The sequence below is a fragment of the Pelobates fuscus genome, chromosome 9 (genome assembly GCF_036172605.1).
Source record: "Pelobates fuscus isolate aPelFus1 chromosome 9, aPelFus1.pri, whole genome shotgun sequence".
NCBI classification, from domain to species: Eukaryota; Metazoa; Chordata; class Amphibia; order Anura; family Pelobatidae; genus Pelobates; species Pelobates fuscus.
The window spans coordinates 45,786,463-45,814,313 of NC_086325.1; the positions used below are offsets into that span (position 1 = coordinate 45,786,463).

At 40.9% G+C, this 27,851-nt stretch overlaps 1 protein-coding gene across 5 annotated transcripts; it reads right to left on the reverse strand.

Annotated features, from left to right (window-relative positions):
- Positions 1-1,335: 1,335 nt before the first annotated feature.
- Positions 1,336-27,807, reverse strand: LOC134572747 (SLAIN motif-containing protein-like). 5 transcript variants are annotated; one of them, XM_063431906.1, is made up of 10 exons: positions 27,716-27,767; positions 25,523-25,769; positions 22,517-23,138; positions 18,442-18,581; positions 17,979-18,128; positions 14,410-14,550; positions 13,649-13,966; positions 13,143-13,280; positions 11,024-11,339; positions 1,336-2,216 (listed from the first exon to the last, which is right to left on the reverse strand). In XM_063431906.1, the coding sequence occupies exons 3-10, from the start codon at positions 23,125-23,127 to the stop codon at positions 2,147-2,149; spliced, it is 1,884 nt and encodes a 627-aa protein (XP_063287976.1). In that variant the 5' UTR covers positions 23,128-23,138; positions 25,523-25,769; positions 27,716-27,767; the 3' UTR covers positions 1,336-2,146. The 5 variants fall into 5 exon arrangements, with proteins under 5 accessions (XP_063287976.1, XP_063287974.1, XP_063287975.1 ...); XM_063431904.1 differs by lacking the exon at positions 27,716-27,767 and adding an exon at positions 27,517-27,621; XM_063431905.1 differs by lacking the exon at positions 25,523-25,769 and having other exon boundaries at positions 27,716-27,807.
- Between the last annotated feature and the right edge of the window lie 44 nt (positions 27,808-27,851).

The window sequence follows — 27,851 nt, forward strand, 5'->3', positions numbered from 1 at the left end:
CAACCACCAGTCGTCACCAGTGATAGCTGCAGGGAATTCGCATAATCTAGGCATACCTCAATGCTGTACATGCACTAACATTCAGCAGTGATGGCAGCTCTTGGTGCTGAAGTGCCAGAAGCTGAAGAGGACCCAGCAGAAGAAGACGGCGGCGCCTTGTACAGGCAAGCAGAACTCACCTTTGCCAGTCGCCTCCCCTCTGGACACCGGAACCCAGCAGCTTTTTCAGTCAGGGTTCTTTAGAAATTCTGAAAAGTCCCCAGATGGCAACAGTGCCACTATGGGAACACACTAGCCTCCAGAAGCAAAATTGTTTAATGAATGCGTTCTGGAGGTTATAGCATATCCCTGCAGTGTTATCACTTTAAACATTGCATTTTTAGAGAAAAAGCTGTGTCTACATTGCTGGCTAGTAAAACCTCTAGTGGCAGTCAATCAGATGTCCGCTAGAGGTGCTTTCTAGTTCAGTGCTGCACCTATGTTTAACATATCCACGCTCTGGGTGGAGACGCTGAACGTTTCCCATAGATATGCATGGATTCATCGTGCAAAATTTTTTCAAAGTCTCTTATCACACATTGCTGGCTCCATACAGCCTTTATCCTTGTTCTATGTAGAATTCCTGTTTGACGTTGGTGATGCGAATTTACATTATACAATGCACTCTTTAAAAATCCAGCTGGAGGAAAACCGGTTAGCCAGATCTACAGAGCAGTAAAAGGCAATGAAAGGACTACTTACCAGACCTCAGATAAGACTTTTAAACCTCCCACCTGTCCCCCGGAGCCTATAAGAGCTAGAAAACAGCATGGAACGTCACTTCTGGTAGCAGCTAAACAGCGCATGCGCAATAGAAGCAGTGTCTCATGTAACTCCACCACACATACGCCGGCATCGCTCCACTGCACCCCCACCCAATCACAACAGAAAAAATATTAGGCCAAAAGTAATGAAGTTGTCCAAATTGAGTGTTGGACAGAAATGTTTGAGAAGGAAAGGGAAGGTCTTTTATTAATATGGAGGGGGAGGGGGGATTAAACAGTCCAATGTGGTTTTAGGGGAGGATTTAAACCTACTTGAGTGTTGCCATGAATACGGACAGAATTTTTTTTTTTTTTTTTTTAAACAACCTTACTTCTTCCGTAGAAAAGAAAAAAGTACTAATTTCTACATTTGCTTATATGAAAGCATGTACAGATATCATGATGAGCTACATTTCTAGACATTGGGATTAATTTAATGTTTTTCCAGATGATAACTAATGTAAATAAATTTTCTCTGCAAGCTCTCAAACTCCACTGAACAGACCAGAAAATAAATGAGAGAAAAAAAAAATCGATAGAGATGTATTTATTTACTGAGGGTGAGTCAAGCAAAATAACCATAGGAGACTTCACAAAACATTAATGTCTCTTCTACACATTGCAACAAATTAACTCCATATAACCACACAAATATTGTGCACCATCGTTTGTGATTTCATCTAAACCATTTATACCGGCACAGGAATTATTTTCTAGTCCTCGAAATGGATCCTAAATATCATAACCATATATCTATATGTATATTATATTCACACTTTTTCCAAGAAATAAATTGATCATGGATGTTAAAAACCTGCAGATGGAAAAAATCTGCTGCGGAATAGAAAAGTAAATTAAAAAAAAAAAATTTGGGGGGGAGCCTTTGAAATGGCAAATCAAAGAGGTAAATAGAAACAATATGTATATAAAACACACAAGCTCTCTTAGGGACATCTAAAGGTGGTTTCTAACAACTGATTTTATATAACCCTCAGAAATGAATGCAACATTCACAGCAGTGCAAATGGTCAATTTGTAAGTGGCATATCAAAGTACACACATTTCTACTAAATAAATGGCTCAGTGTTTAGGGGAGAACAGGTTCCATCATTAAACTGAAACTTCGGCTACAACAAGCAACAACACAAAACACATACCGAATCAAAGTATGAAGAATGCCAAACTTGTAATAGAATTGACAGTTAAAGAGACACATAATGTCTGAGTTTGACAACTAGATAAGAAAAGCTAGCAATTTGGTTTTTCTTCTTCCTCTGAAATGTTCGAAAGTCCAGCCCGCTGGACTAGAAAAGAGATAGCGTAAAACTCCTGTTTGGAGAAGTCTAATAGCACCCTTCTTTCCATGAGTCATCACTGTCCAGTGTACTATTTGTCTTTGAGGAATGAAGAGATCTATATGGGGGAAAAACAAAACAAAAAAAACATTATGAAATTGGAACAGATACAAAAAATAAAGAATTTGAGTGAATAAGAGAAAATAATCAAAACACAAACAACCTTTCTAAAATTCATACAGGATTTTAGCTATCAGCCTTCCACTGTGCAGTAAGACGGGGGAATCCTCAAAAAAATGTGAGGAACTCCGGTTCTGATTTGTTGCTGGTATAACATATTGAGCCTCTTTAGACATTTTGTTTAGTAAACGTTGAAATATACATCTATATATTTGTTAATCTAAGTCACATACAATTGTATCAAGTCATTTGATAGTTGACTGAATCAAATAAAAATAGAAAACTGTTCTACATTGAGTCTTGTGACATTCTGTTACAATATATTCAAAAATATATTTGCACATTTTACAGTACACAATTTTTGACTTGTAGTCATCTGTTTTGCTAAATGGAGTTAAGCACTGTGGATAGTTGTAAATCATATTTACATTTTGGTTCTGCAACACGAACGTTAAAATAAACTAGGGATCGACCGATTATCGGTTTTACCGATATAATCGGCCGATATTCGGTATTTTCGGCAATATCGGTATCGGCCAATAGGGATACCGATATTGCCGATAATACCTCCCAGGACCGCCAGGCTCATTACAAGCCCGGCGGTCCTGGGGAGAGCGGGCAGCAAGCGTTTACTCACCTCCCAGCAGCTCCTCCAGCTCCCCAGTGTAAATCTCGCGAGACCCGCGGCCAGCTCTGACGGCCGTGGGTCTCGCGAGATTTACACTGGGGAGCTGGAGGAGCTGCTGGGAGGTGAGTAAACGCTTGCTGCCCCCCCTCCCACAGCTAAGCCAATGCCACTGGACCACCAGGGATTAACATATCCCCCCTCCCTGGCAAGGCAACAAGGAGGGAGGGGGACAACAAAAAACTAATAATACTTAAATATATATATAAAAAAAATTAATATAAAAATAAAAAAAATTATTTAATAAAAAATGCCCCCTCACACATACACTCTTATTATACACATGCACTACACAAACACACTGTGTATATAATTCAGTGTGTTTGTATAGTGTGTGTGTGTATAATAATGCAGTGTGTGTTTGTATAGTGTGTGTGTATAATGCACACTATACAAACACACTGCATTAGATACACACACACTATACAAACACACTGCATTAGATACACACACACACTATACAAACACACTGCATTATATACACGCACACACTATACAAACACACTGCATTATATACACGCACACACTATACAAACACACTGCATTATATACACGCACACACTATACAAACACACTGCATTATATACACGCACACACTATACAAACACTGCATTACATACACGCACACACTATACAAACACACTGCATTATATACACGCACACACTATACAAACACACGCTGCATTATATACACGCACACACTATACAAACACACGCTGCATTATATACACGCACACACTATACAAACACACGCTGCATTATATACACGCACACACTATACACACACACACTGCATTATACACACACACACTACAAACACACTGCATTATATACACACACACTACAAACACACTGCATTATATACACACACTACAAACACACTGCATTATATACACACACTACAAACACACTGCATTATATACACACACACTACAAACACACTGCATTATATACACACACACTACAAACACACTGCATTATATACACACACACTACAAACACACTGCATTATATACACACACACTACAAACACACTGCATTATTATATACACACACACTACAAACACACTGCATTATTATATACACACACACTACAAACACACTGCATTATTATATACACACACACTACAAACACACTGCATTATTATATACACACACACTACAAACACACTGCATTATATACACACACACTACAAACACACTGCATTATATACACACACACTACAAACACACTGCATTATATACACACACACTACAAACACACTGCATTATATACACACACACTACAAACACACTGCATTATATACACACACTACAAACACACTGCATTATATACACACACACTACAAACACACTGCATTATATACACACACACTACAAACACACTGCATTATACACACACTATACAAACACTGCATTATACACACACACTATACAAACACTGCATTATATAAACACTGCATTATATACACAGTGTGTTTGTATAATTCAGTGTCTTTGTGTAGTGTGTTTATATAATTCAGTGTCTTTGTGTAGTGTGTTTATATAATTCAGTGTGTTTGTGTAGTGTTTATATAATGCACACTACACACACACTCTGCATTATATACATACACTATACAAACACACACTGCATTATATAAACACACTACATTCACTATACACACACACTACACAAATACACACACTGCATTCCTTATATACACACTACACAAATACACACACTCTGCATTCCTTATATACACACTACACAAACACGCACACTTTGCATTTAGTATATACAGCATTCACTTTACACACACACTGCATTCACTTTACGCACACTACCTACACACTACACAAACACTCTGCTTTCATTATATACACACTAGACAAATACACAATACACACTGCATCCACTACACAGACTAGACAAATACACACTGTATCCACTACACAAACACACACTGCATCCACTACACACACACTACACAAACATACACAGCTCCCCTGTCTAAACACACTGCATCCACTACACGTGGCATGTATATTTTGTGCATTTACCTTTAGAAATAGTTTTTATTTTCCAAAATGGTAAATGTACAGAATATCGGCAAATTATATCGGCTATCGGCCTAAAAGTTCACAGAATATCGGTATCGGCTCTAAAAAATCAATATCGGTCGATCCCTAAAATAAACAGAAAGCATTCCTGCCATATGCTATGCTTTTTGCCAGCCATAGTATAGGAGCCCCCTCAAGATGTTAAAACTATACCTTCCATGTCTCTGTACTATCTAGTGATAGCTATATAGGTATCATAGCTCCACAAAAGCCAGAGACCTAGTGTTACTGGTTCTCCTTTCCGGATGTCCCCCTAAAATTTTCTTGATTGCCTTTTTATGGACAAAATACATTTCATGCACTAGCATAAGTACTGGTGTAACAGTGCAGAGAGGAATTTAGTTCAGGTAACTTCCTCCCAGCTAACAGAGCACCGCACGGGGAGGCTGAGAAGTGTCCACAGAAAGAAACAGGCAAGAGTAAGGAGCAGACAGAGAGATGGTTTTAATACGAAACTCAACTTATGCTGTCCGCAGACTGCATCTACTTTGAGATAGTTATCTTGAATACACACATATTAGTATTTTTGAAATTTTAAAGGACCTATGGGGGTAAATAAAGTTTAAAGATTTAGATTTTTAACAAAAGGCTGTTGGACCATCTGCTAAGGTCTTCAATGGAATTATTCTGGGAGTGACTGTCCTTTTGAGTCTTTAGAGTGAGCACAATACATGTGTTGCTTTGTTTAGATGGTAGTGTCACTACATTTAAAAAAAAAAAAACATTGAACTTTGCACTAGCTGCTCAGGAGTGGGGTGCATAAGCCTGTGGGGAAATTTTGTTGGTGCTGCTTTAAGAATATATAATGAAGTGTGAGCGCTCCTATTGTAAATCCAGAAATAAAGTCCGTAAAAGAAATAATTTATTTTTAAAAAGAAGAGTGGTTTATTTTGAACAACCCACGATGGATGAAACACCTTGCACTTTACAGTCGTTTGAGGGACGACCTTTTAATAGATGAGTTTGTCTCCTATTTAAATACCAATGATTGGGGATATGAACCCATTTCTTCAGCCTATAACAAAGTTAGGAGCATGAAGAGATCCCAACTAATCAAATACCTCAAACAAAATCGAGCAAAAGTTTCTCTGGCAGCTACCGACCCTGATCAGGAGTCGATTGAACATCGAGATAATACATTTGCTTGAGGTAGACCAAGAATATGAAGATCCCGAACCATAGATATAATATTAGCACTAAGGATGTTTCACAGAATAAGGGTCTGACATTTTCCACTGTTTTTAATAGTGCGTTTGATAAGATTATTGGAATCTTACACAAACACTGGTCCATTTTGAAGGTGGATCCCTGGCTCAAATTAAGCATCCCTGATAAACCAAGAGTAACTTTTAGGAAAAGTAAAGACCTAAAGAACATCCTTGGCTCTTTCGAAATATAAGCCTGAGGAGGTTACCCATGCCAGCAACCATCACGCACTAGGGAATTTTCGATGTGGCAGACAGATGCCTTACATGCAATTATATGTGCCACAAAGCTTTCCAGTTTGGGCCTGCAGCGGGAGGGGATCTATTCATTTGATGGGATTCATTGTAACTTCCTTTGTTGTCCATACGGCTTACAATACGTGGGCCACACTACAAGACCCTTGAAAGTAAGGTTTAGGGAACACTGCCAGACTATTTTACATAAAGATAAGAAATCGTTAATCCTTTAAGGCAGCTGCCTCCTTTTCCGAAGTTACCGACCGCGGCTTATGACGCGATCCCAGTTTGGTGTGCTCCCGGATTGCGGTACGGGGCCTGAACTCTGTGGGTTTATCACAAACAGCACGGTTCAATGTATAAGTGAAAGCAGAGCATCCATGGCTTTCGACGGAGACATCTTTGGGTTGAGCTCGCTGGGCATCATAGGCAGGGCCGGCCTTAGGGGTGTGCGAGCTGTGCGGCCGCACAGGGCGCCATGGACCAGGGGGCGCCCTGTGGCTGACACAGCTCGCACTGTCTCCTAGTGACAGCCTGTGAAGGAGAGCTCAGAGCTCTCCCCTAATACAGGCTGCACTGTGTTGCATGGCCGCGCTCCGCCCCCTGCCTCTTAATGCTGCCCTCACTGATAGTCCCCAGACTCCCCACTCGGATCTCAGTGAGAGAAAGGGGGCGGGGTTAAACGCCGATCGGAGGCGGAGCTACATGAGAAGCGGGGCGGAGCTACAGGCAGGCGAACCCTCTGGTAAGTTAGGGGAAGCAGGAAGGAGTTCCTGTTCCTCCATCTACCACCACACTGCCCCCTTCTCACCCATCCACCCTAACCGTGCCCCCTGCTCCCCCCTACCCTAACTGTGCCCCCTGGTCCCCACCTACTCTAACTGTGCCCCCTGCTCCCCCCTACCCTAACTGTGCCCCCTGGTCCCCACCTACTCTAACTGTGCCCCCTGCTCCCCACCTACCCCAACTGTGCCCCCTGCCCACCACCTACCCTAACTGTGCCCCCTGCTCCCCACCTACTCAAACTGTGCCCCCTGCTCCCCACCTACTCAAACTGTGCCCCCTGCTCCCCACCTACTCAAACTGTGCCCCCTGCTCCCCACCTACCCTAACTGTGCCCCCTGCTCCCCACCTACTCTAACTGTGCCCCCTGCTCCCCACCTACTCTAACTGTGCCCCCTGCTCCCCCTACCCTAACAGAGCTCCCTGCTCCCCTCTACCCTAACTGTGCCCCCTGCTCCCCACCTACTCTAACTGTGCCCCCTGCTCCCCCTACCCTAACTGTGCCCCCTGCTCCCCACCTACTCTAACTGTGCCCCCTGCTCCCTCCTACCCTAACTGTGCCCCCTGCCCCCACCTACTCTAACTGTGCCCCCTGCTCCCCACCTACCCTAACTGTGCCCCCTGCCCACCACCTACCCTAACTGTGCCTCCTGCTCCCCACCTACCCTAACTGTGCCCCCTGCTTCCCCACCTACCCTAACTGTGCCCATTGCTCCCCCACCTATCCACTGTGCCCTAGCTACCATAACTGTGCCCCTTGCTCTCCCACCTACCCACTGTGCCCCTTGCTTCCCCACCTACCCGCTGTGCCCCTTGCTTCCCAGCTACCACCATTGTGCCCTCTCTCCCCAGCTACCACCACTGTGCCCCCTCTACCCCAGCTACCACCGCTGTGCCCCCTCTACCCCAGCTACCACCGCTGTGCCCCCTCGCCCCCAGCAAGCTTATCTGTGCACTGCGCCCCAGCTACCCACTGTGCCCCCCTGCTTCCCCACCTAGCCTAACTATGCTCTTGCTCCCCCAGCTACCCACTGTGCCCCTGCTGCCCACCTAGCCTAACTGTGCCCCCATGCTCCCCCACCTACCCACTATGCCCCACCTACCCACTGTGCCCCTCACTCGCCCATCTACTCACTGTGCCCCTTGCTCCCCCACCTACCCGCTGTGCCCCTTGCTCCTCAGCTACCACCACTGTGCTCCAGCTACCACCACTGTGCCCCCACTCTCCCAGCTACCACCGCTGTGCCTTCTCACCCCCAGCTAGCTTAACTGTGCCCCTGCTCCCCCAGCTACCCACTGTGCCCCCTGCTTCCCCACCTAGCCTAACTGTGCCCCTGCTCCCCAGCTACCCACAGTGCCCCTGCTCCCCACCTAGCCTAACTGTGCCCCCTGCCCCCCACCTAGCCTATCTGTGCCCCTGCTCCCTACCTACCCACTGTGCCCCCTGCTCCGCCAGCTACCCACTGTGCCCCCTGCTTCCCCACCTAGCCTAACTGTGCCCCTGCTCCCCCCGCTCCACACAGTGCCCCTCCTCCTCACCTAGCCTAACTGTGCCCCCTGCCCCCCCACCTAGCCTATCAGTGCCCCTTGCTCCCCCAGCTACCACCACTGTGCCCCCTCTCCCCCAGCTACTACCACTGTGCCCTTTCTCCCCCAGCTACTACCACTGTGCCCCCTCTCCCCCAGCTACCCTCTGTGCCCCTGCTCCTCCACCTTCCCACTGTGCCTCCCCCCAGTTACCCACTGTGCCCCTGCTCTCCTACCTATCACTACAATACCCCTTCTCCCCCATTGTGCCCCATGTTCCCCCACCCACCACTACTTTACCTCTGCTCCCCCACCTACCAATACATTACCCTTGCTCCCACAGCTACCACCACTTTGCCACCTGGTCCCCCACCTACCACCATTGTGCCCCCTGATCCCCCACCTACCACGACTGTGCCCCCTGATCCCCTACCTACCACTACACTGCCCCTGCTCCCCCAGCTACCACTACACTACACACCTATTGACACACACAGTACATGGATAAAGGGGTATGATGGGGGGAGGGCGCTGTGAAGATTTTTTGCACAGGGCGCCTTAGGGCCTAGGGCCGGCCCTGATCATAGGATCTCTTTTCGATCTTGAGTCTTCAAAACTTCAACATCATCCGGATTTGTGGAGGGGCCCTCCATGGATAGATACTCTGATGCCTTTTTTTTTATTCATATATGTACAGGGTTATTTACCATATTTATTGCTGTGGTGTTTTACTTTTTATTCCCTATCTTTTAAGGTGTCACTTTTTTTAGGTGACTAAATATTTGCCAGTCAACAGTTTAGTTTCGGGTATGGGACACTGGCTTGGGTTACATGCTCTATTATTGTAAGTTCTGTATCTATTTAAACTTTTGACACATTTCTTACATTGCAACATTCAGGTTGTAGTTATTTATACAGCATTACTGCCTTGGATGTTGCGCTGTGTTTGACAACTAGATATTTCTTTTACTGACTATTTCTGGATTTACAATTGGAGCGCTTACACTTTATTATATTCTTTGATTTACCACTTTGTAGACGCTCATTTCTAGTGTGAAGCAGCCCACTCTTTATGATTATATATGGAATTACATGACCCACACAATGTTTTATTTTTAACCTGGTGCTACTTTCAATACAGACAGAAAGCATAAACTAGACCACCAGATCACCTGTACGGCCAGGAAGCCACACTCTTGTACCCAAAACATATGGAAATAAAAGGGTGGCTAAAACATGTAAGTTATGACTGGGGTGTGTGTCTGGAAATATCGGTCAGTAGGTGTGCACGGCGGTGTATCTGTATTTCAGTAAGTATGTCTATGCATTCCAGCATTCAAACTAAACTATACACAAGTACACCCCTGCATTCAAACGTTAACACTACACACAAATGCACACTTGCCTTCAAATGCCAGCACTACACAACACACGTCTGCAATCATATGCACACATGTAATCAAATGTTAGCATTGCAAACAAACACAATCCTACAAAGGCAAACACTATGCACAGACACACCCCTGCATTTAAACGCCAACACCACACCCGCACACAAACTACTTTCACATACCAATATTACATACAAATGCACACCTGCATTTGAACGCCAATATTACATTCAATCACACCACTACATTTAAATGGCAACAGTGAATACAAATACACTTGTACATTCACATACTTGATACAAAAATGTGCTCACATTCAAATACACATACACTGTGCTCACATTCAAATACACATACACAAACACTGCAAGGACGGGCATATGGTAAATGGTAGAACATAAGTTTGCAAAACATTGTGGTAGTTGCACGACAGTTAAGGATTTACCTTTTGGCCATCTCTTGCGCTATAGGGTGGCCCATAAAATATCTTGCCCCAGGGTTCTCTTTATTTTAGTTCCGCCATTGATTTGATTGTTTTTCTATAGATTGAGGCCTCAAACTTTTTTTTTTGTTGGACATAAAAAATTTTGTTGGGCATAAAATTTTTTGTTGGGCATAAAAATTTACTTTTAACTAGTTCTTCTTTACACCATATCTCCCTTAATTCACTGCAAACTTCATCAGCAGCAGTAGGGTTGTAGATTAATTTCCACAGCATCAAAGTAGTGGTTTCCAAACTAATCTCCATTCAAAGGATTCAATTCAACAATGTTTAAAAGAAAGACCACAATCAGTGCCAAATGAGAGTACTTACCTCCTGGATGGTTGAACCATTTTACTTTTAGAAGCCATGTATCCTGCAGGTTGCTGAGATTTCACCCCAGCTTGTTTAACGGAAGGAGACACATTTCCAGTTCTGGAAATAGCACCTGACATGGATGCGTTCAAACCAGACGAAGATTGCATTTTACGGACACCCGTTGAAGAATTGTTACCATAACCTGATGATTTGATTGGTTGCCTTGAGGTAAGGAGTGAACCTGTGCTTACACCTGCTTTTATAGGCTGTCTGCCTGTCATTGAAGGCTGGCCTGAGCTGGAAGCAAAACGTAATTTGCTTGGTGGAGTACCTACAAAACAAAATTAATATTAGTCAAAATTATTTTTCTTGATGTGCTCAATGTTACTTTAGATCTCATTCGCGGTTATTAAAAGGGTCATTGTAGGCACTATAACCATTTCATCTCATTGAATTGGTTATAGTGCCTGGAGTCCTCTACACTGAAAGACTGGACAGCGCCAAACCAATTCAGAACAGTTTAATACTAATGAAGGGTCCTTTATCACCCACAGCCCAGTCCCCACCAGACCTATAGCTAATGCAGAGATTACACACTTCCTTATAGCCATACTAATTAATACTAGTAATGGATGCTGGGACAAGCTTAAAGCATTAAGCTCACACTCTCAGCCAATCACAGGTACCTATTGCAGCTCATGCCAATGCTTTCAACATTAGCCCAGGTAGCACACATGATGTTCCTGGGGAAAATACAGTTGACAAAATCAACATTTCAATTAGATGAACCAGTTACAGTGCCTGCAATGTCCCTTTAAATAAAATGTACAGTCATTAGTTCTTTCAATGTATACCAGTTTGTATCCTTTCCAGTCATATGACAAACCTTTTCAGGTTCTGAGATATAAGACTTTCACCCCCCCCATCAGTTTTAATACAGTGAAAAACCTACTGTAGGCCTATTCCCTGTAGACTGCTTGTTCCACGCCTTAGGACACAAACATGACAAATACCCATTCTAACACTCACAAATTAGTCCGTTTGTTCAATGGTTTAGAACAGGCCAATATCGTCTTATCAACTGAAGCACAACACCTCAACATACATAAGAACTAAACAATGTAATTTCCATAATGTCTTATGTGATACAACACTGAATCGTCTGGTACCTCAAATTTAGTGCTGCACTGAGACGTGACCCAGGCTTACCAAAACTGATGGAGTCACATTATCAGTTGTAATTAATGACTGCCATCAGTAATTACGTCCCTATACAGTTTATACAGTTATTCAGAGGGGCTGGGGAAAGAAACACTTAATTTTTACTTCCCAGAGCACCTCCTGGCATATTGCTAAGGGAAAGAAAGAGTTAACAGGACAAATTTAAAAAATGATCACATCTTAGGAACTTGAGAATAATTAGCTCAATTGGGTCAGGAAAGAAGAACAAAATATGATATGTAAATGCCTAATGCACATAATTAGAAAGGAGTATACAATAATTATGGATCAATAAGATTTACAAAACTTAAGCCAACACGTTTAGAGATACATATTACACAATCAGGAAGTTTAAAAATTATTACTACTTGATTATGTGAAGTATTCGATTTAAAATGTGTCTTAAAATCATTACATGTTACATAAAATGTGTTATCTAAACCCAGAAACATTTGCACACCATCAACATATGTTAAGTCACCTCTGTTTGCAGTTCACTATCATTTGGAATCAGATAACTTATTTATCCAGTTTTATTATAGACTCTGAAAGATTGCATCTACCACCCTCAGCTGACATCTGTTCATGAGATTACAAACTTCTTTCTTCCTACAACAACCAGATGTCTTTGCGAAATGCTATCACTGCCCTACCCTACACAGAACAACTCTGCATGGTTATCCACTAAAGTGTTAATTGACTGGGATTCAAAGTAAATGTAATGTTTTAAGCCAAAACCATTAACTGAAAAAAAAAATTAGAATTTGTATCTTCAAGTATTTTGCCATAAAATGTGAGATTCGCATTTTAGTAAATAACCCTGTAATTTTTTAATTAACCATAGTATAAATGCACTGAAAATGTCACGGTATAAACAGAAATCGAGCCATGCCGCTTTCTAAAAGATACATACTGGTTGTGGGATGTTGAATCCTGGTTAATCGACTACTTGATCCCTGGAGATCCGACTCCAGACTACGACTGCTTCTTACTGCTTCAAGGGAACGTAAACTTGTTTTTGCCAAATTAGGCATACTGTGACGCAAGTCATCTGAAATACAGCAGACAAAACGGTGTAGTTTAACAATTAAGAAAGCTGCACCACAACTGTTCAATAATTAAAATAGCATATTGATTATTGCCAACATAAAATAACATTTACATTAAAGAAAACCATTAAAATTATGATTACTCAGTATAAATAATCATTTGCATCTGCCATTTGCATCTATTAACATTACTTTCTGTTAATTTCTTGCAGTTGCATTTCCCCATTGTATAACTGTAAAGCACTGTGGAGTACATTGATGCTATAAATTAAAATGTAACCAATCTTTTACGATTCCCTTCACAGCAACTTTAGCAAAGATCACACAGAAAATACATAACATTCTTAATAATCCTTGCATCTAGATTAACCTTCACAGCTGGTATATTTCATCCGGTCTTGCATGTGGTTCTGAATGGATCTTCTTGGAGGTCTAATGCGAGAGGTTGAAGCTCTGGTGCTGTCCCCAGTTGTTGAAGGTGATTGACATCGAGGTGAACTTAGAGGTGATGGGGAATACCTATGAGTGCTGCGAAAGGACAAAGAACAATCACAGTCATCCTCGTCCTCCAGACTATATGTGTCAAACTCCTGATCACTGAAGGTGCCTCTTCTGAGAGAATGTAGGGAGGCACTAGAACTGCGCCGTGAAACAGATGCAGAGCTAGAGGCATAATCCTGCCGGAGACCTGTAAATTTAAACATTGGTTAGGAATTATATAAATAAGCAATGCAAATTAAGTAAACATTTTTTGGAGCAGAGCCATTAACACAGAAGGCCAAATACTAAGCAAAATACTAAGCAGTGAAAGGGTATTTGAAAAGTGGAACCTTTCTAAGTGTTGAAAGAGTTCAAGGTCATTAAAGTTTAGACACATTTATAATTTTTACTCTAGAGTTCTTTAAAGAGGCATCAGTGCAAACCAGAAAGTCAAGTGACCTGTTCCAGTAATAGAAAAAGTGTTTTTTCAAAGCCACGTGACAAAATACATTTACCATTGCTGCCAGAGCTTAAACTCACACAATTATATGGTGCTAAGAGAATTCACATTGGCAGGGGATTAATATACAAGGATTAAGGAAAACAAGTAAGAGTGCTATATTCAATGTGAATACAATCATTATGTCTTACTTTCTTCTTGAAGACGAGCCATAACCTGAACGTCAGTCAAATCTTGTAACTTGTATCCCATAGATATTGAATCATCAGATGTACTCAACTCACTGTCTACCGAGGACTGAGAGCTGAGAGCGGAATGGATACTCAAATAGCCTTAAAGAATCAAGTATAGATCAAATAATTAACAAGCAGTACAACAAGAAATTTTTAAACTTTTATACACGGAAGAAAATTAAAATAAAATAACTTACATTTAATTTGTTCTTTTGTCACTTTTTATACCACGTAAAGTACCTTAATTAACATTACATTAATGGTATAAGAGTACATTGTATAATCACTTTACATGTAACGGTTTATATTTAATTATACCTTTTCTTTAGATTTTGCTGAATTCATCGTATCATAGAGATGATTGTCATTGAAGTGAAAATTTCAAATGTAGGTGTTAATAGCATAATTGTGCTCTTGCAGGAATTGTTAAACTAATTTTTAAAGGAAGACGCGTTCTATGCTGAACGGCAGTGCTGGCCCCCAGGAAGCACCTCTAGCACTTCTGAGGAGTGGCCACTAGAGGTGTTCCTAGGCACTAATGTAAACACTGCCTTGTCTCTGAAAAGGCAGTGTTTACAGCAAAAAGCCCACAGGGACTGACTATACCCACCAGAACAACTATATTAGGTTGCAGTTCTGGTAACTATAGTGTCCCTTTAAAAAGGAACCATTTCTTGTCTGGAAATTACAAAGCTGAATAAAACACGGAAAATCACCTGTGTCTTATGTTAACCTCTTCATTTTATTTTAAATTAATATTACAGATTTGGAAAATGGTGTCTCAATCCATTTCAGTTCAGGCACAACAGGGCAAACACTGCAAATAAAAAGGCAAATTATAAATTTTTGGAATCTATAAAAAGTGCCTGTTCTAAATCATGGTGCATAAAAACATGAAAATGTGCCTGCTGGTTTTATTGGTTTCCATGGTGACTGCACCACTTGGTATTTTTCAGAACCCAACCTTTTCATACATAACCCCCTCTGTTTAATTTCTCATCTTCTCTATATACTTTCTCAATGCCGACTGCCAGGTACAAAGGACAAAGTTTCTAGCAATTACTAACAGAGAGCGGAGATTGAGGTGCCATTTTATTTTTGCCACATAAATACCGGGGGGATAGGTAAACATAAGGTCAAAAAATCCTAGGAAGTGGCACCTCCTCTTTCAGAGGATTTAAAAGCATGTGACTGAATAAAATCAGATGTTTTCTCCAGAAGATTTGCATTCAGCAGTCAGAGACGCAATTCTCACACACAATTACATACATTTTTATTTTTAGATTGCAAAATGACTATTGGTGATGCTTCATAGAGATCTACTTGTACATAACTAATTTCACCTAGGTGACCTATGGATTTATGGTTTGAGTATGTAATGCTTTTTTTGAAAGCAACGGGGATTACCAACTTAGATAATTGGGTACTTTTTCCATTCTCATACACCTCTCTAAAACCTGTGTTTCCCTGTGTAATAAGTGTGTGTGTGTGTATATATCTATATATCTTCACACATGCGTACATTATATTCACATACTTGCATACACTGACAACAGGTGGTATATGGAAACATCACCATTGCATATATTTATATGCTAATGTTTGTTCATGTAAGCTCCAAAACACATTTAGGAAGCCACTCTAGATCCTGGAAGGCTATGCCTCATTTCATTAGGAAAACATGTTACGCAAAGTGCAGTGCGCTATGCTGTATAACGCACATCAGTTAACTCTACCTAGCACAGTGACCATTTAAAAATATGAAATGTCCAAAATATACAAAATCTATTTTAGTAGTGATTGTGTATTTACTTGTTTTGTCAAACAAAAAATGGAAATCAAACTTCACAATATCAAGAATTCAGTCTCCCTTTGCCTTTGTCATAAAGGATCTCACTAACCATACACACATTTTTCACACCCTTTGCAAAGACAGGCGTTCATTGTTGGGTTATAATATTATTCAGCCAAGTCAAATCGCTAAAGCACGTTTTCATTCAGCTCAAATTAAAGTAGCACAAAGAGTGAATAGCAATTCGTTGGATCAGAACTATCTGTAGGCCTGAACAGACAGCGAGGCAGTAAAATTTATCATTACCCTATAGACAGAGAGGTTGGACTTTGGGTGCTGAGAAATCAGATTTGCACCCATACTTTCCATGCATCATAATCACTAATAATCTTTTTGCAAAAGACCCCAAAAGGTGATGTGGTGCCACGAAGAAAAGAAGAGAATGATTATCCAGGTCCGTCTAATATTAAATAGACCCTGGGCAAGCTTTAGCTTGGGCCCCCTGGACCCTGCCCCCCATTTCCCGCTTACTGGCATGCAATCACACCCTACACCCCATTGCAGTGATGGCACTAAAGAAGAGGTGCAAGAATTGTTTGTGCCTCTTGTCGCAAGGGTGGCCCAAAAGGTAGATCGCCATCTGCCGTGCAGCTCCAACAACGCTTTGACAGCTGGGGCTCTACATTTTTCCATGCTTGCAGGGTTGTATGTAGCACTGAGCAGGGTTTGTGTGATTGAATGTAAGCATGTTTTTGTATGGAGTATGTTTGTGTGAATGTAGGAGTATGTTTGTATGTGCTATTGGTGTTTGAATGCAAGCATGCATTTATGAGTAGTTTTGATTTTTGAATGCAAGGGTGTGTTTATATGTAATTTTTGAGCTTAAGACAGAGGTCTTTTTGTATGTATTGTTGTATTTTCAATGAAGGAATGTGCTTGTATTATACACTGCCCCACATACACACGCAGATACACTGACACAGACATGCTATATTTACAGTTGGCCACCCTCCAGGTTCTTACCTTTTTCTGGAGGGTCCAGTGGCAGGCTGAGGTAGTTGGGTGTTAGGCTCTTGAACTCCTGGCCTGGTCCCCTCCATACTGCCTCCCCCCTCCCGCACGCTCTAATTTCTCTGTGGGAGGAAGTGACTCGCGGCAGTCACTTCCACTCAGGCGGCTGCCGAACATAAATGGGCCGGGTCACGCTGTTTAAGCAGCAAAGTGCCCGGTGGGCCTCCTTCCTTTGTGTACAGCCGCACCGCCGGGTCCATGGGGCTCAAAGACATTGCGGGCAGCGGGGCCCATGGGGCAGCTGCTCTTGGGCTCCCCGGGAGCAGCTGCTCTGTTTGCCCCGCGTTAAAGACGGCCCTGTGTTTATCTGTGCCAAGTGTATTATAGTATCCTCTGCCATAAATGACTGGGAGATCAACATGAATTACATTAATTTCTGTGAAAAAAATGCAGTTCTCAGAGGAACCTAAGAATTTAGCCATCAACCAAGCTGGAAATGTTCTCAAACACCACTATTTTGGACTAAACCTAGCGAGCTAGTTCTTAACTCACTACAAGCCTCTATTTAGTATATTAAATAAGTGAAACGGAACGAGGAGTGCAAATTAGGACTCCATGGTAAGATGTAGAAAATGTAAAGTGCTTGTTAAGGAAATGGGCAATCAGGAACATTCGGTTAGAAAACATGCAATTCGCACTCCATGAATCACAGAACATGCCGTACCTGAGCTGCCACATGTTAGTAGTGGTTTGTTAGTGGATTTGAGGCACCCCGGTGAGTTTAATGAATTGTTACAGTAGCTGCCATCACTGCTGGGGTTAAATGCACTTGGCGAAGCCATCGGGCTGCAGTACAGGCTTTTCCATCTACTTGCTAAAATGAAAAGAAATTTAAAACATAACCAGGTTATCTGAAACCAGGATGAATAAATGATGCAAATTAACTGCAAGATTCCAAGAGATGAGGGTTATGAAAATATCCATGGAAATAGATTTGAATGAGAACAATGAGCCACCTTACTATGCACAGCTTCATAGCAAAGATTGCGATACTAGTTTTTATGTGACAATAGACCGTGTAACCCACAGCAAAGCACTAAGGCGGTTTTGGATCTATAAGTTTACCTTATAAAATCTCATTGAATGTATGTAGTATTACAGCATGGAACTCTAGTCACTGCACATACCTTGATCAAGCTTGCCAATCAGTGTGCGGCAAGCAGCTTCTGTCTCTGGACTGTGATGGTCCAGTACCTGCCTGCACCATTTTAAGGGAGAATCTGGTTTCTGTTCCGCAGCTGCATTTTTGTTTGGTGATGCATAGAGCCTGATGGGAAGAGGAAAGGAAAAAAAATAAAAACCACACAATTTAAATATGTTGAAAACCAGCACACTTCCATAAATAAATAATGTAGGCAATGGACAGAAGGGGACTTTTTTACGATTGGTTTTAAAGACAAAAAAAAATTAATGTAGAGATAAAAATTTAACATAGTACAAACTGCATAGGAATAAGAACCTTAAAAGCAGAGCTCAAACTTTCCACCTGTCACTAGCCATTGGCGAGTAGAAATTCACCCATGGAGGGTATACTATAACTTGCAATGGTTAGTAACTTAAGGCCTGGCTACTAGCATAGGACTATAAATTTATACTTACTAGATAAATAGTGAGCCTTTAAACTCCGCTCAATTATTTTATGCAGCCTTTTAGCTGAGATGTATGGATCACTAGGTTGCCAAAACAAATGCAAAAATGGAAAATATTGATAAACAATACAATTTCACTTTAATATTAATAAAATATCTTACATTAAAATAATCCAAAGTCCCCTTTCTTGATACATTCAAAACTACAACTGTCTCTCTCTCCCATGTTTGTTCTCGACCTGGTCCCTCCATCAGCGGTTCCCAACCCAGTCCTCAACTCCCCCTTACAGTCTAGGATTTAAGGATTACCCAGTTGTATCGAAGGTGTTTTTCGAAAGAAAGGAAAAAAACATTCTAGACACAACAGGGTTATGTCAAAAACCTGGACTGGTAGGGGGTACTTGAGGACTGGGTTGGGAACCCTTGCTCTACATGACATGTTTCTCATCACATATTTATTTTGATTCTGATTGGTTAATCTTCTGTTTTGCTTTCATTTTAGCATCTTGGTGATCCATCTGCATAAACTGTGGGGAACACACCACCTCCAAGCATTTTTGCTATAGGGCTGTAATAATGTGAGCAATTTATATTTCAGCAGACTACAAGGGAATTTAATAGAAAACAGCATTTTCATAAATGAATCCTGTTACTTCTCCCTGGTCATCTGTGAATTTAAATGGAGGCAGACACTTGCCCAGAACACCTGCATTGGAAAAACAGACATGCTTTCTTTGGAGGTATAGCTATTAAATGGTTTTAAAACAATAAAAATAAATATAAACTGTCCCACTGGTGTGCTTCTTTAAAGGATAACTACGATCAAAAGGTTTGTATGTATATTTGCTAAGTAGCATGGGTTAGTACAGAGATTAAAGAAATCCTGTAGAGACCACTTCATCCAAATAGGGTGGTCTGGGCCACAGGTGCCCCCGTTTTAACCCAGCAGCTGAAAACATTGCCATACTGACCGCCACTAGAGGCACTAATGCAAAATATTTCTATCACATGATCTCATAGACACCATCCTATTGGCACAGCCCTGTGTTTTGCTGTGCCTGCACACGTCTCGCAATGCTTTCCTATGGGAAACATTGCATTGGCCAAGATCGAGCTTCACGCAAGAAGCAACCAATGCAAGGGAGAAAAGGTAAGCAAAACTACCCTTTTATCCGTGGCAGCGGGGACCAGGTCACCTAAACGTCACTAACAGGCAGTATAGCATCAGGAATACACATTTGTATTCCTAATGCTATTCTAGATTGCATACTTATATACAACACATTTCTGCATGCTTGCAAGCTGACCTTTTGTTTGACTGCTAAAAGCATTACAGGTAGACATTTGATTGCTTTGGTTATGCAGAAATGAGTCGTAGCCCAATGAGATAGGACATTACATACACAATCATTTCTACAGAGACATACAAATGTAAAACAAAAAGAACTATACGTAAAAAGAACATTCTCATCTTTACAATACTGAAATAATTTAATTGCAAATAGAATAATCTATACATTTATACGATTTACAACTGTCAAATGTGTTTGGTGTACAAAAACCTCTACATTATTATATAGAGGATTCTGTAGCAGTGGTGATGTTAAGAGTCCCCCGACACTGTCCCTGGGTTTAAAGTGAGACCATTTTAAAACCGTAAATCACTTAACTCAGACACGAAGTCAAGCCTCTCTTGAAAAAAATCCCTAAAGAGGATGTCCCCTTTCTGCTTTAGCAATACTAGTTTTTCCAAAGTAAGGTAAAGTCAGTGGCTAATGAGGGTCGGATAACACTCTCAGCCAATTAATTCCATAAAGAAGGACAGAATTGATATTGCTAATTCAGGAAAAGAAATTCTGCTCTCAAAAACGGTTCGGCTATTTATTATTGAGCAGAAAATGTCCCCTTTAAATAATAAAGGTTTAACACTAGCCTTGACAATTCAGCTCAATCCTGTGAACACAGCACTGTAGGAGAAACATTGTTTCTTCACCTCTCTCTGTGCACAGAGTCGGATGTAAAGGGCAAAGCATGACGGGGAGACACTCAGTATAAACACAGAATAAAGCAATAGGGTTTCTACATGACATTTTTAGATCTCAAACACACTTGTTAAATGACAAAATATTAAAAGATGTTTAGATTAAAAAAATCCTGGGAAGTTGTACTTCTTTTATTAGGTGCAGAAGGTTTTAAAATGCAAAGCTGGAAAATAACTGTGGCCCTGAGGATAATAACTCTATTCCTCTTTAAATCAGTGGAGAAACCAAGCAGCGTACATATCCTCATGCATCATAAAAGTTATTTACAGAAAAATTATCCTTTAATCAACCAGTATCCCAAATGCATTGGAATTCCCCATGCACAAAAGCGTTCTGGCAACTGTGAAGCAGAAACGATCAACTTGCAACTGCTATCAAAGGCTTTTCACCGAGCTGTACACTGACTAAACGAGGCACGCCAGCAAGTGGTAGCAGAAAATCTAGGTCAAAGTTTTCCCTTCTTTTCCATCTACTGCGTACATAATAAATGTTTCAAGATTTTGAATTGTTTCCGCGTAACTGGATACAGCAGAAAGCCGCAGTGCTGTTTAGAATAAATGCGGTGTATGAATAAGGTAAAAGGTGTAATTGTTTCAATGACTAAAAGACTTGGGAAGGAACTGCAATAATGGTAACTATAACAAAGTACATTGTGCACAGAAATAGCCAAGAGGAGGAAACATCCTGATATTTAATGGCAGAACTTGCTTTAATTCCTGGATATGATTTTGTCCTTGTATATAAGCCAACAATTATTTTCAGTAATGTTGAATTTCATGCTTTGAGGGCCACAAATAGATTTAAAAAAAAAATTAAGAGACTTCAAGTGATCTCCAAAATACTCACCTTAAACATTCCTGCAGCTGCTGCATTTAAAAACTGAAGAAACAGACAACTGATGAGACCAGACTAAGGCTCTACCCATCAGAAGCCAATTATTTTGGCTTGTGCGTTTTGATTACAGTCCCATAAAGCCCTGTCCAACATGTGTTCAGACCAAAAGCAGCAGCTTTACTGTTGAATAAGCAGGCTGCTCTCAGTCTCGGCTATACACAGGGTTCTTCCAAGCCTTCAAAAACACATGTGCACAGCTGTGACAAAGGCACTCTCAGAGAGCTAAAGAGGGAAAGTAGGAGTACGTAAACTTCTCCTGTGATGTCAGGGTAAGAAGGGGTAGTTATGATGGCAAATATTGAGTTAAAGATTTACAGTCACAATTTAAATATTGCATTAAGATTTACTCTGAACTGTGAATTTTGGTGAAATAAATCAGCCTACAAAATTCAGGATCAAAAAGGCATGTTCTAAAACGAAGTTTGAGACGTTACTCATACTGGATTTTTTATCTAACTTTTGCGAACTAGTAGTAAATTCACTGCTTAGTAAAACAACATCTATGTGTTTCAGAAACACATTAAAATAAATCTCGTAATGAAAACAATGATTTTCATTACACACAGACAGGATAAGACCAAGATAAACATTTTACTAGAAAGGCTCTGTAGATTATTTCAGGACATTACAGCTTGATTTTAGACAGACATTTGAAGGGTAAGCTGTACAATTCATACCAACAGTCCTCCTCGTCCTCACTGCACGAGCCAAGTTCCAGAACTTCCACTTCGTCAAGGGCAGTTTCATCCAATACATCTACAAGATCTCCAGGTGAATTTAGTTCAGACATTTTCTCCAAAGCTTCTTCCAGCTCTGCTCTGCTACTGAGGTTGAAGAAACAGCTGTCATCATTATCACAGTGAATGTCTGCCTCACATTCAGGCTTGGGGTCAGAACACACCTTCTCATACGGCATATGTGTATCCACCCTCAAACTTGGGATGTTTTCTTTCTCTGAGCTTATTTGATCGTGCTTAGTCTGTACGTTTGGCATAATCTCTCGATCTCCTTTCTCAGTCTGGATATTCATGCTATTCATAACTCCCGTACATTGTAAAGCGGAGAGGTGATGGTCAACCTCTGTGTCGTTCTGAAAACTTTGAGAGCTCCTCTTCCCCCTTAACTGCTGATTTTGAATTTCCAACCGTCGTACTAGTTCCTGCAGCTTTCGTACTTCTTTTAGATCTGAGCTGCAATCATTCTCGATATCGTTCTCCATAACTCTTTCACAAGCATTTATCTCATTATCATGCTGAACACCAGGCAAAGTCCCAGGAACCACCATCATCAAAATGATCACTGTAAAATAGGAAAAATAAGGGTGTTATTCAAAGTAAGAACAGCAGCCTCCAGGATGTTGGTACACACGAACCAAATATGCCCTCATCAATGTTGTACATGACAGGATTGTGTACACATCATGCACTTAAATTGCATAAAAAAAATGATAACAATAGTTCATCTATAGCTTTCTAAGTGAGTATTAAGATTTAGCTTAAAGATACTGTAGGGCCAGGAATACAAAGCTGTATTCCTGGCACTACCAATCCCTCTCCCTCCCACCTCCTCCTACCCAGTAAATAAAGGGTTAAAAACCCTTTATTTACTTACCTTATCCCAGCACCAATGCCCCTCAGCGCTGGGTCGAAGCTCCGCCCCCTCTTCCGCCCCATGACGAGCGGGCTCTAATGCGCATGCGCAGCAATGCTACATGTGCATTAGACCTCCCCATACAAAAGCAATGAATCAATGTTTTCCTATGGGTAAAAATCTTACGCTGGATGTCCTCATGCATTTACATGTATACATATATACATTTACATATGGCTTGACATTGAATAAGCATTTTATACAAGCAAAATCTTTGATGCTTACACTCCTTAATATCACTCGATTGCAAGATTAGGTTATATGAAAAACATTGAGTAATGCCTAACCTGTATTGTATTATATTTGCCTATGTGGTATATTTATATAAGTAGTAGTACAAATACAACTGTTCATATATGTTACTTACAGGTAGCAATAAAATACCATAATAGGATAAGTTAATCGAATATGGAAAATCCCCAGAAGTCCAATTAAGTGTAAGATTATACCTAGATCCTGCCACGTACCCAAATCTTTCTTTGCAAAATGTATGGGTGTGCATAGAACAGCCTCCGTCAAAATTAACAAAGAAACGCCTTGTGCGTTGTTTAAGTAAACACATGTGCAAAGTAAACTGAAATAGTGTGCTTTGTTTAAACACAACTAAGTATTACAATATTTGTCAGTGTGTAAGAGCTTCATCAAAAAGACATTAATAGATCAAGAAAGGTGACATTTTTCCAATATCTTCACAATGGGCAAGCTCTATACATTACATAAATAATTTATAACAAAAAATGTTGCATCTACGTAAAATATTTGTTATTAATGTTTTAAAATAATATATATCATACATATTGGCATATATATCTTGAAAAAAGTCCGGTGGGACTGAAACGTCAACACTTTTTTACTGAAAACTTGATGTTACAATAAAAAAACGTGATTTGAAACATTGCTGAGTCCTGTGAGTGCACTTCAACAAGATATTATAAATCCCAAGGTCGGAGTTAGCACCCAGGCAACAACAAGACCAGGAGCAGTGAGTGCAGGATACGTGAAAAAATAAAATTAGATATCTATCTATCTATCTATCTATATACATACACACACACACACACACACACACACACACACTTATAAACCACTGTCAAAATTAAACATGCAATCTAATAAAATACACAAATATTGTAAATATTTGTATATGAAATAAGTAAACTATGTACAGAAATATAATAAAGTGTCAAGTAATTAATTGCAACATGGTACTAAAACAAAAAAAAAAATATCAAAAACGAAAACCTGAAAGCAAAATATGTATTCAGTCAGGTGGAAACATGGTTAAATTCTGAATTTATCTTTCACATCATCTTCCCACATTGACCATTCATGCTGCAATATAGATGTGAAAGATGGATCACGAAAAGCCAATTCACACCTTTTATTTTCAAAAATGAGAGGTAAGACCTCACCCACAGTTGGTACAGTGGGTGACTTCCAATGACAAAAGATGATGGAATTAGCTGATATGAGAAGATGGCCTAGTACAATTTTTTTGTATCTCGGCAGGTGAGATGGAATTTTCTAAAAGAGACAAAGACACGGGGATATTATAATATTGAATTCTAATATGCAATTCATTAATTCAGGAATTTTCGGCCAATACGTTTTAATTTTGGGACACGAATAGAAGAGGTAGAATTATTTACCAATTTGACCGCAGTCTCTCCAGCATTTATAATTTTCGCTAAGATGCATGTTAAAAAGTTTGGAAGGGGTTAGGTACCATCTATAAATTAATTTTTAATGGAATTCCAAATTATTTGCACATTTAACGATAATAAAAAATAAATTCCACTCCTCTATTCCACATGAAATTCTCATATCATTAGGTCATGACTGTACATCTGAAATTCTGCAAAGCCATTGTTAGCATATTATAATTTAGTCAATATAAGAACTCAAAATATTATTTAATGAACACTAGCTGTATTGGAAAAAAGAAGGCAAAAAACACTTTTTTAGAAATCTCTTATAGAAAGGTTTAGTTATCTGGTAGACTTTCACGGCTAAAATAATAACATAAAACACACCTATTTGGACAGCATCTGGATTTGAAATGCATCTTAACTCTTCCAAGAACTTGAGGACTATCAAACAGTTTTACTGGACTTCAAAATACTGGCCAATAGAAGATGACAAATATCAGACATCCATGAACATTTGAGAGACACATGTATTTGTGTTATCAAACGTTTATGAAAGTCTTTGTCAAATGCTCATCAAATGCAGTCCATTATGGAACTCCGGCAACTGGCATCCAGTGAAGTCCAATCATGCCTAAAAGTTAAAGATGGTATATCACCATGTTATACTACTGGATGGTATTGTGGCAAATGTTAACGACACTGCCCAAGAATGTATTACTGGTTATGGAACATGAATAAATGACAATTCATTGGCATAAGGGTAGTTTTTGCATTATATCACAATGTCAAACAGAGGGAAAGGTATGTGGTGACTTTCACTTGTCCTAACAAAGCTGGGATGTATCCTACAGATTTTTACTAATGGTAATTAGCGTCCATGATGTGGGTCCTAGTGAGGTCTTCTTAGAAAGCAAAGATAGGGGTATCAGTGATGGAAAAGATGTAGAGATATAAAGTACTGGTGATATACTGATAAAATATCACAGCATGATAAAGTCTCAGATTGAAGGAAAGGTCAATGAACACATTCTAGAGATGCCGTTCCCAGGAACATTAAGATTTAACGTAGAATGATCGATGGTTCCCAAGAAAAGACAGGATGTAGGAGTAACCACTGACAATAGAGAGAGTGACTAAGTGGCCCTAATGATGGTGACTGATGAAATGTTAAAATCTACGCGGCAAATACATGAATGGGATTCCAGGGATAGAGTTATAGAAGAAATGGCAATCTTGGGATAGTGTGAGTGAATGTCATCCCCAGGATGAAAGGTGTGAATGAATGCAGTTCCCAGGATTGCGCGATGGAGGAGGTAAGTGAATGAATGGATGTGTGAATGAATGATCGATATTGTTATTGAGATGTAGAGATAGATGGAAAGGGCTCTCACGATAAAATGAAGGATGATAGGTGATCACAGGATGGAGTGTGTGAAAGAAAGGGATCACCAAATGGGGTAAACAATGGAAATGATCTCTGGAATGGAACAAGTGTGTGAGATAAGGGATGGAAGTGAGTCTCAGGGAATGAAGCGAGTGAATGCCTGATATAATAAGTCCAAATTAATGAGGTTATATAGTTGGTGACAGGGAATAGAGGGAGTCAATATATGCGATCCCATGGAATGGAGTGAGTGAATGTAAGCAATGGAAGGGGTCCTAGGTGATGGAAGGGGTGGCTGGGAATAGTGTGTCAATGTAAGTGAGTGAGTGAATATAAGAATTGGAAGGAGTCCTGGGGTACAGGGTGAGTGAATGAAGTAATGAAAGGGGCCCAAGGGGACAGGGTGAGCGAATAAATGGAGGAAGTGATGAAAATGGTCCTAGGGGACATGGTGAGTGAATGAGGGAAGTGATGCAAGGGATGGTAGAGGACAGGGTGAGCGAATGAATGGGGGAAGAGATGTAAGGGACAGCGTGAATGAATGGAGGAAGTGATATAAGGGATGGTAGGGGACAGGGTTAGTGAATGACTGTTGGCAGGGATATAAGAGGTTCTTGAGGAAGGGGTGAGTGAATGAATGAAGTGATGGAAGGAGTCCCAGGGAATGAGGTGAGTGAGGGACTCAGGGAACGTGGTCTGTGAATGGATAAGGTAAAACATGGGATGGCGTCGTGGGGAGAGTGAATGAGGGAAGTGATGGAAGCGGTAGGTAATAATGTCCATTTACCTATTAGTGATGGTGAGGGTGGTGATGAAGATGATGGTAATGGAGGTGATGAAGGTGTTCAAGATGGTGATGAAGGTGATGAAGAAGATGGTGATGCTGAAGATGGTGTAGATGGTGGTGATGGTTATTTAAATCCTGTTGTGCGGTCGATGATGATGGTCCTGCAGGTAATTACACAATGTTATTACAGCTTGTGTCAGGCCTTACCATTACCGGATCGCTGCCAGGCCGCACACCCCGGTACAGGGAGGAGACAATAAGAATCAGCGAGGCCGAGCCCCGGACACAGCCAGCATCACCCGCCGCTCTCTCACAGCGAGACAATGACCGAGCTTGCCAGCGTTACCGAGCCACACATCCACCATCACCACTGCCCCCCACCCCCATCCATCCCGCCTCGTCTCACCTCACCACCTGCACAGCTGCAGCATCTCGCGGGAGCGCGCGCACTGCTTCGCCAGCCGGAGGGGGCGGGGCGCGCGTGCTTACACCTTCATAAAGAAGAGGGCGGGGCTAACGGTTCACTGGGCTCTGCTTATCGA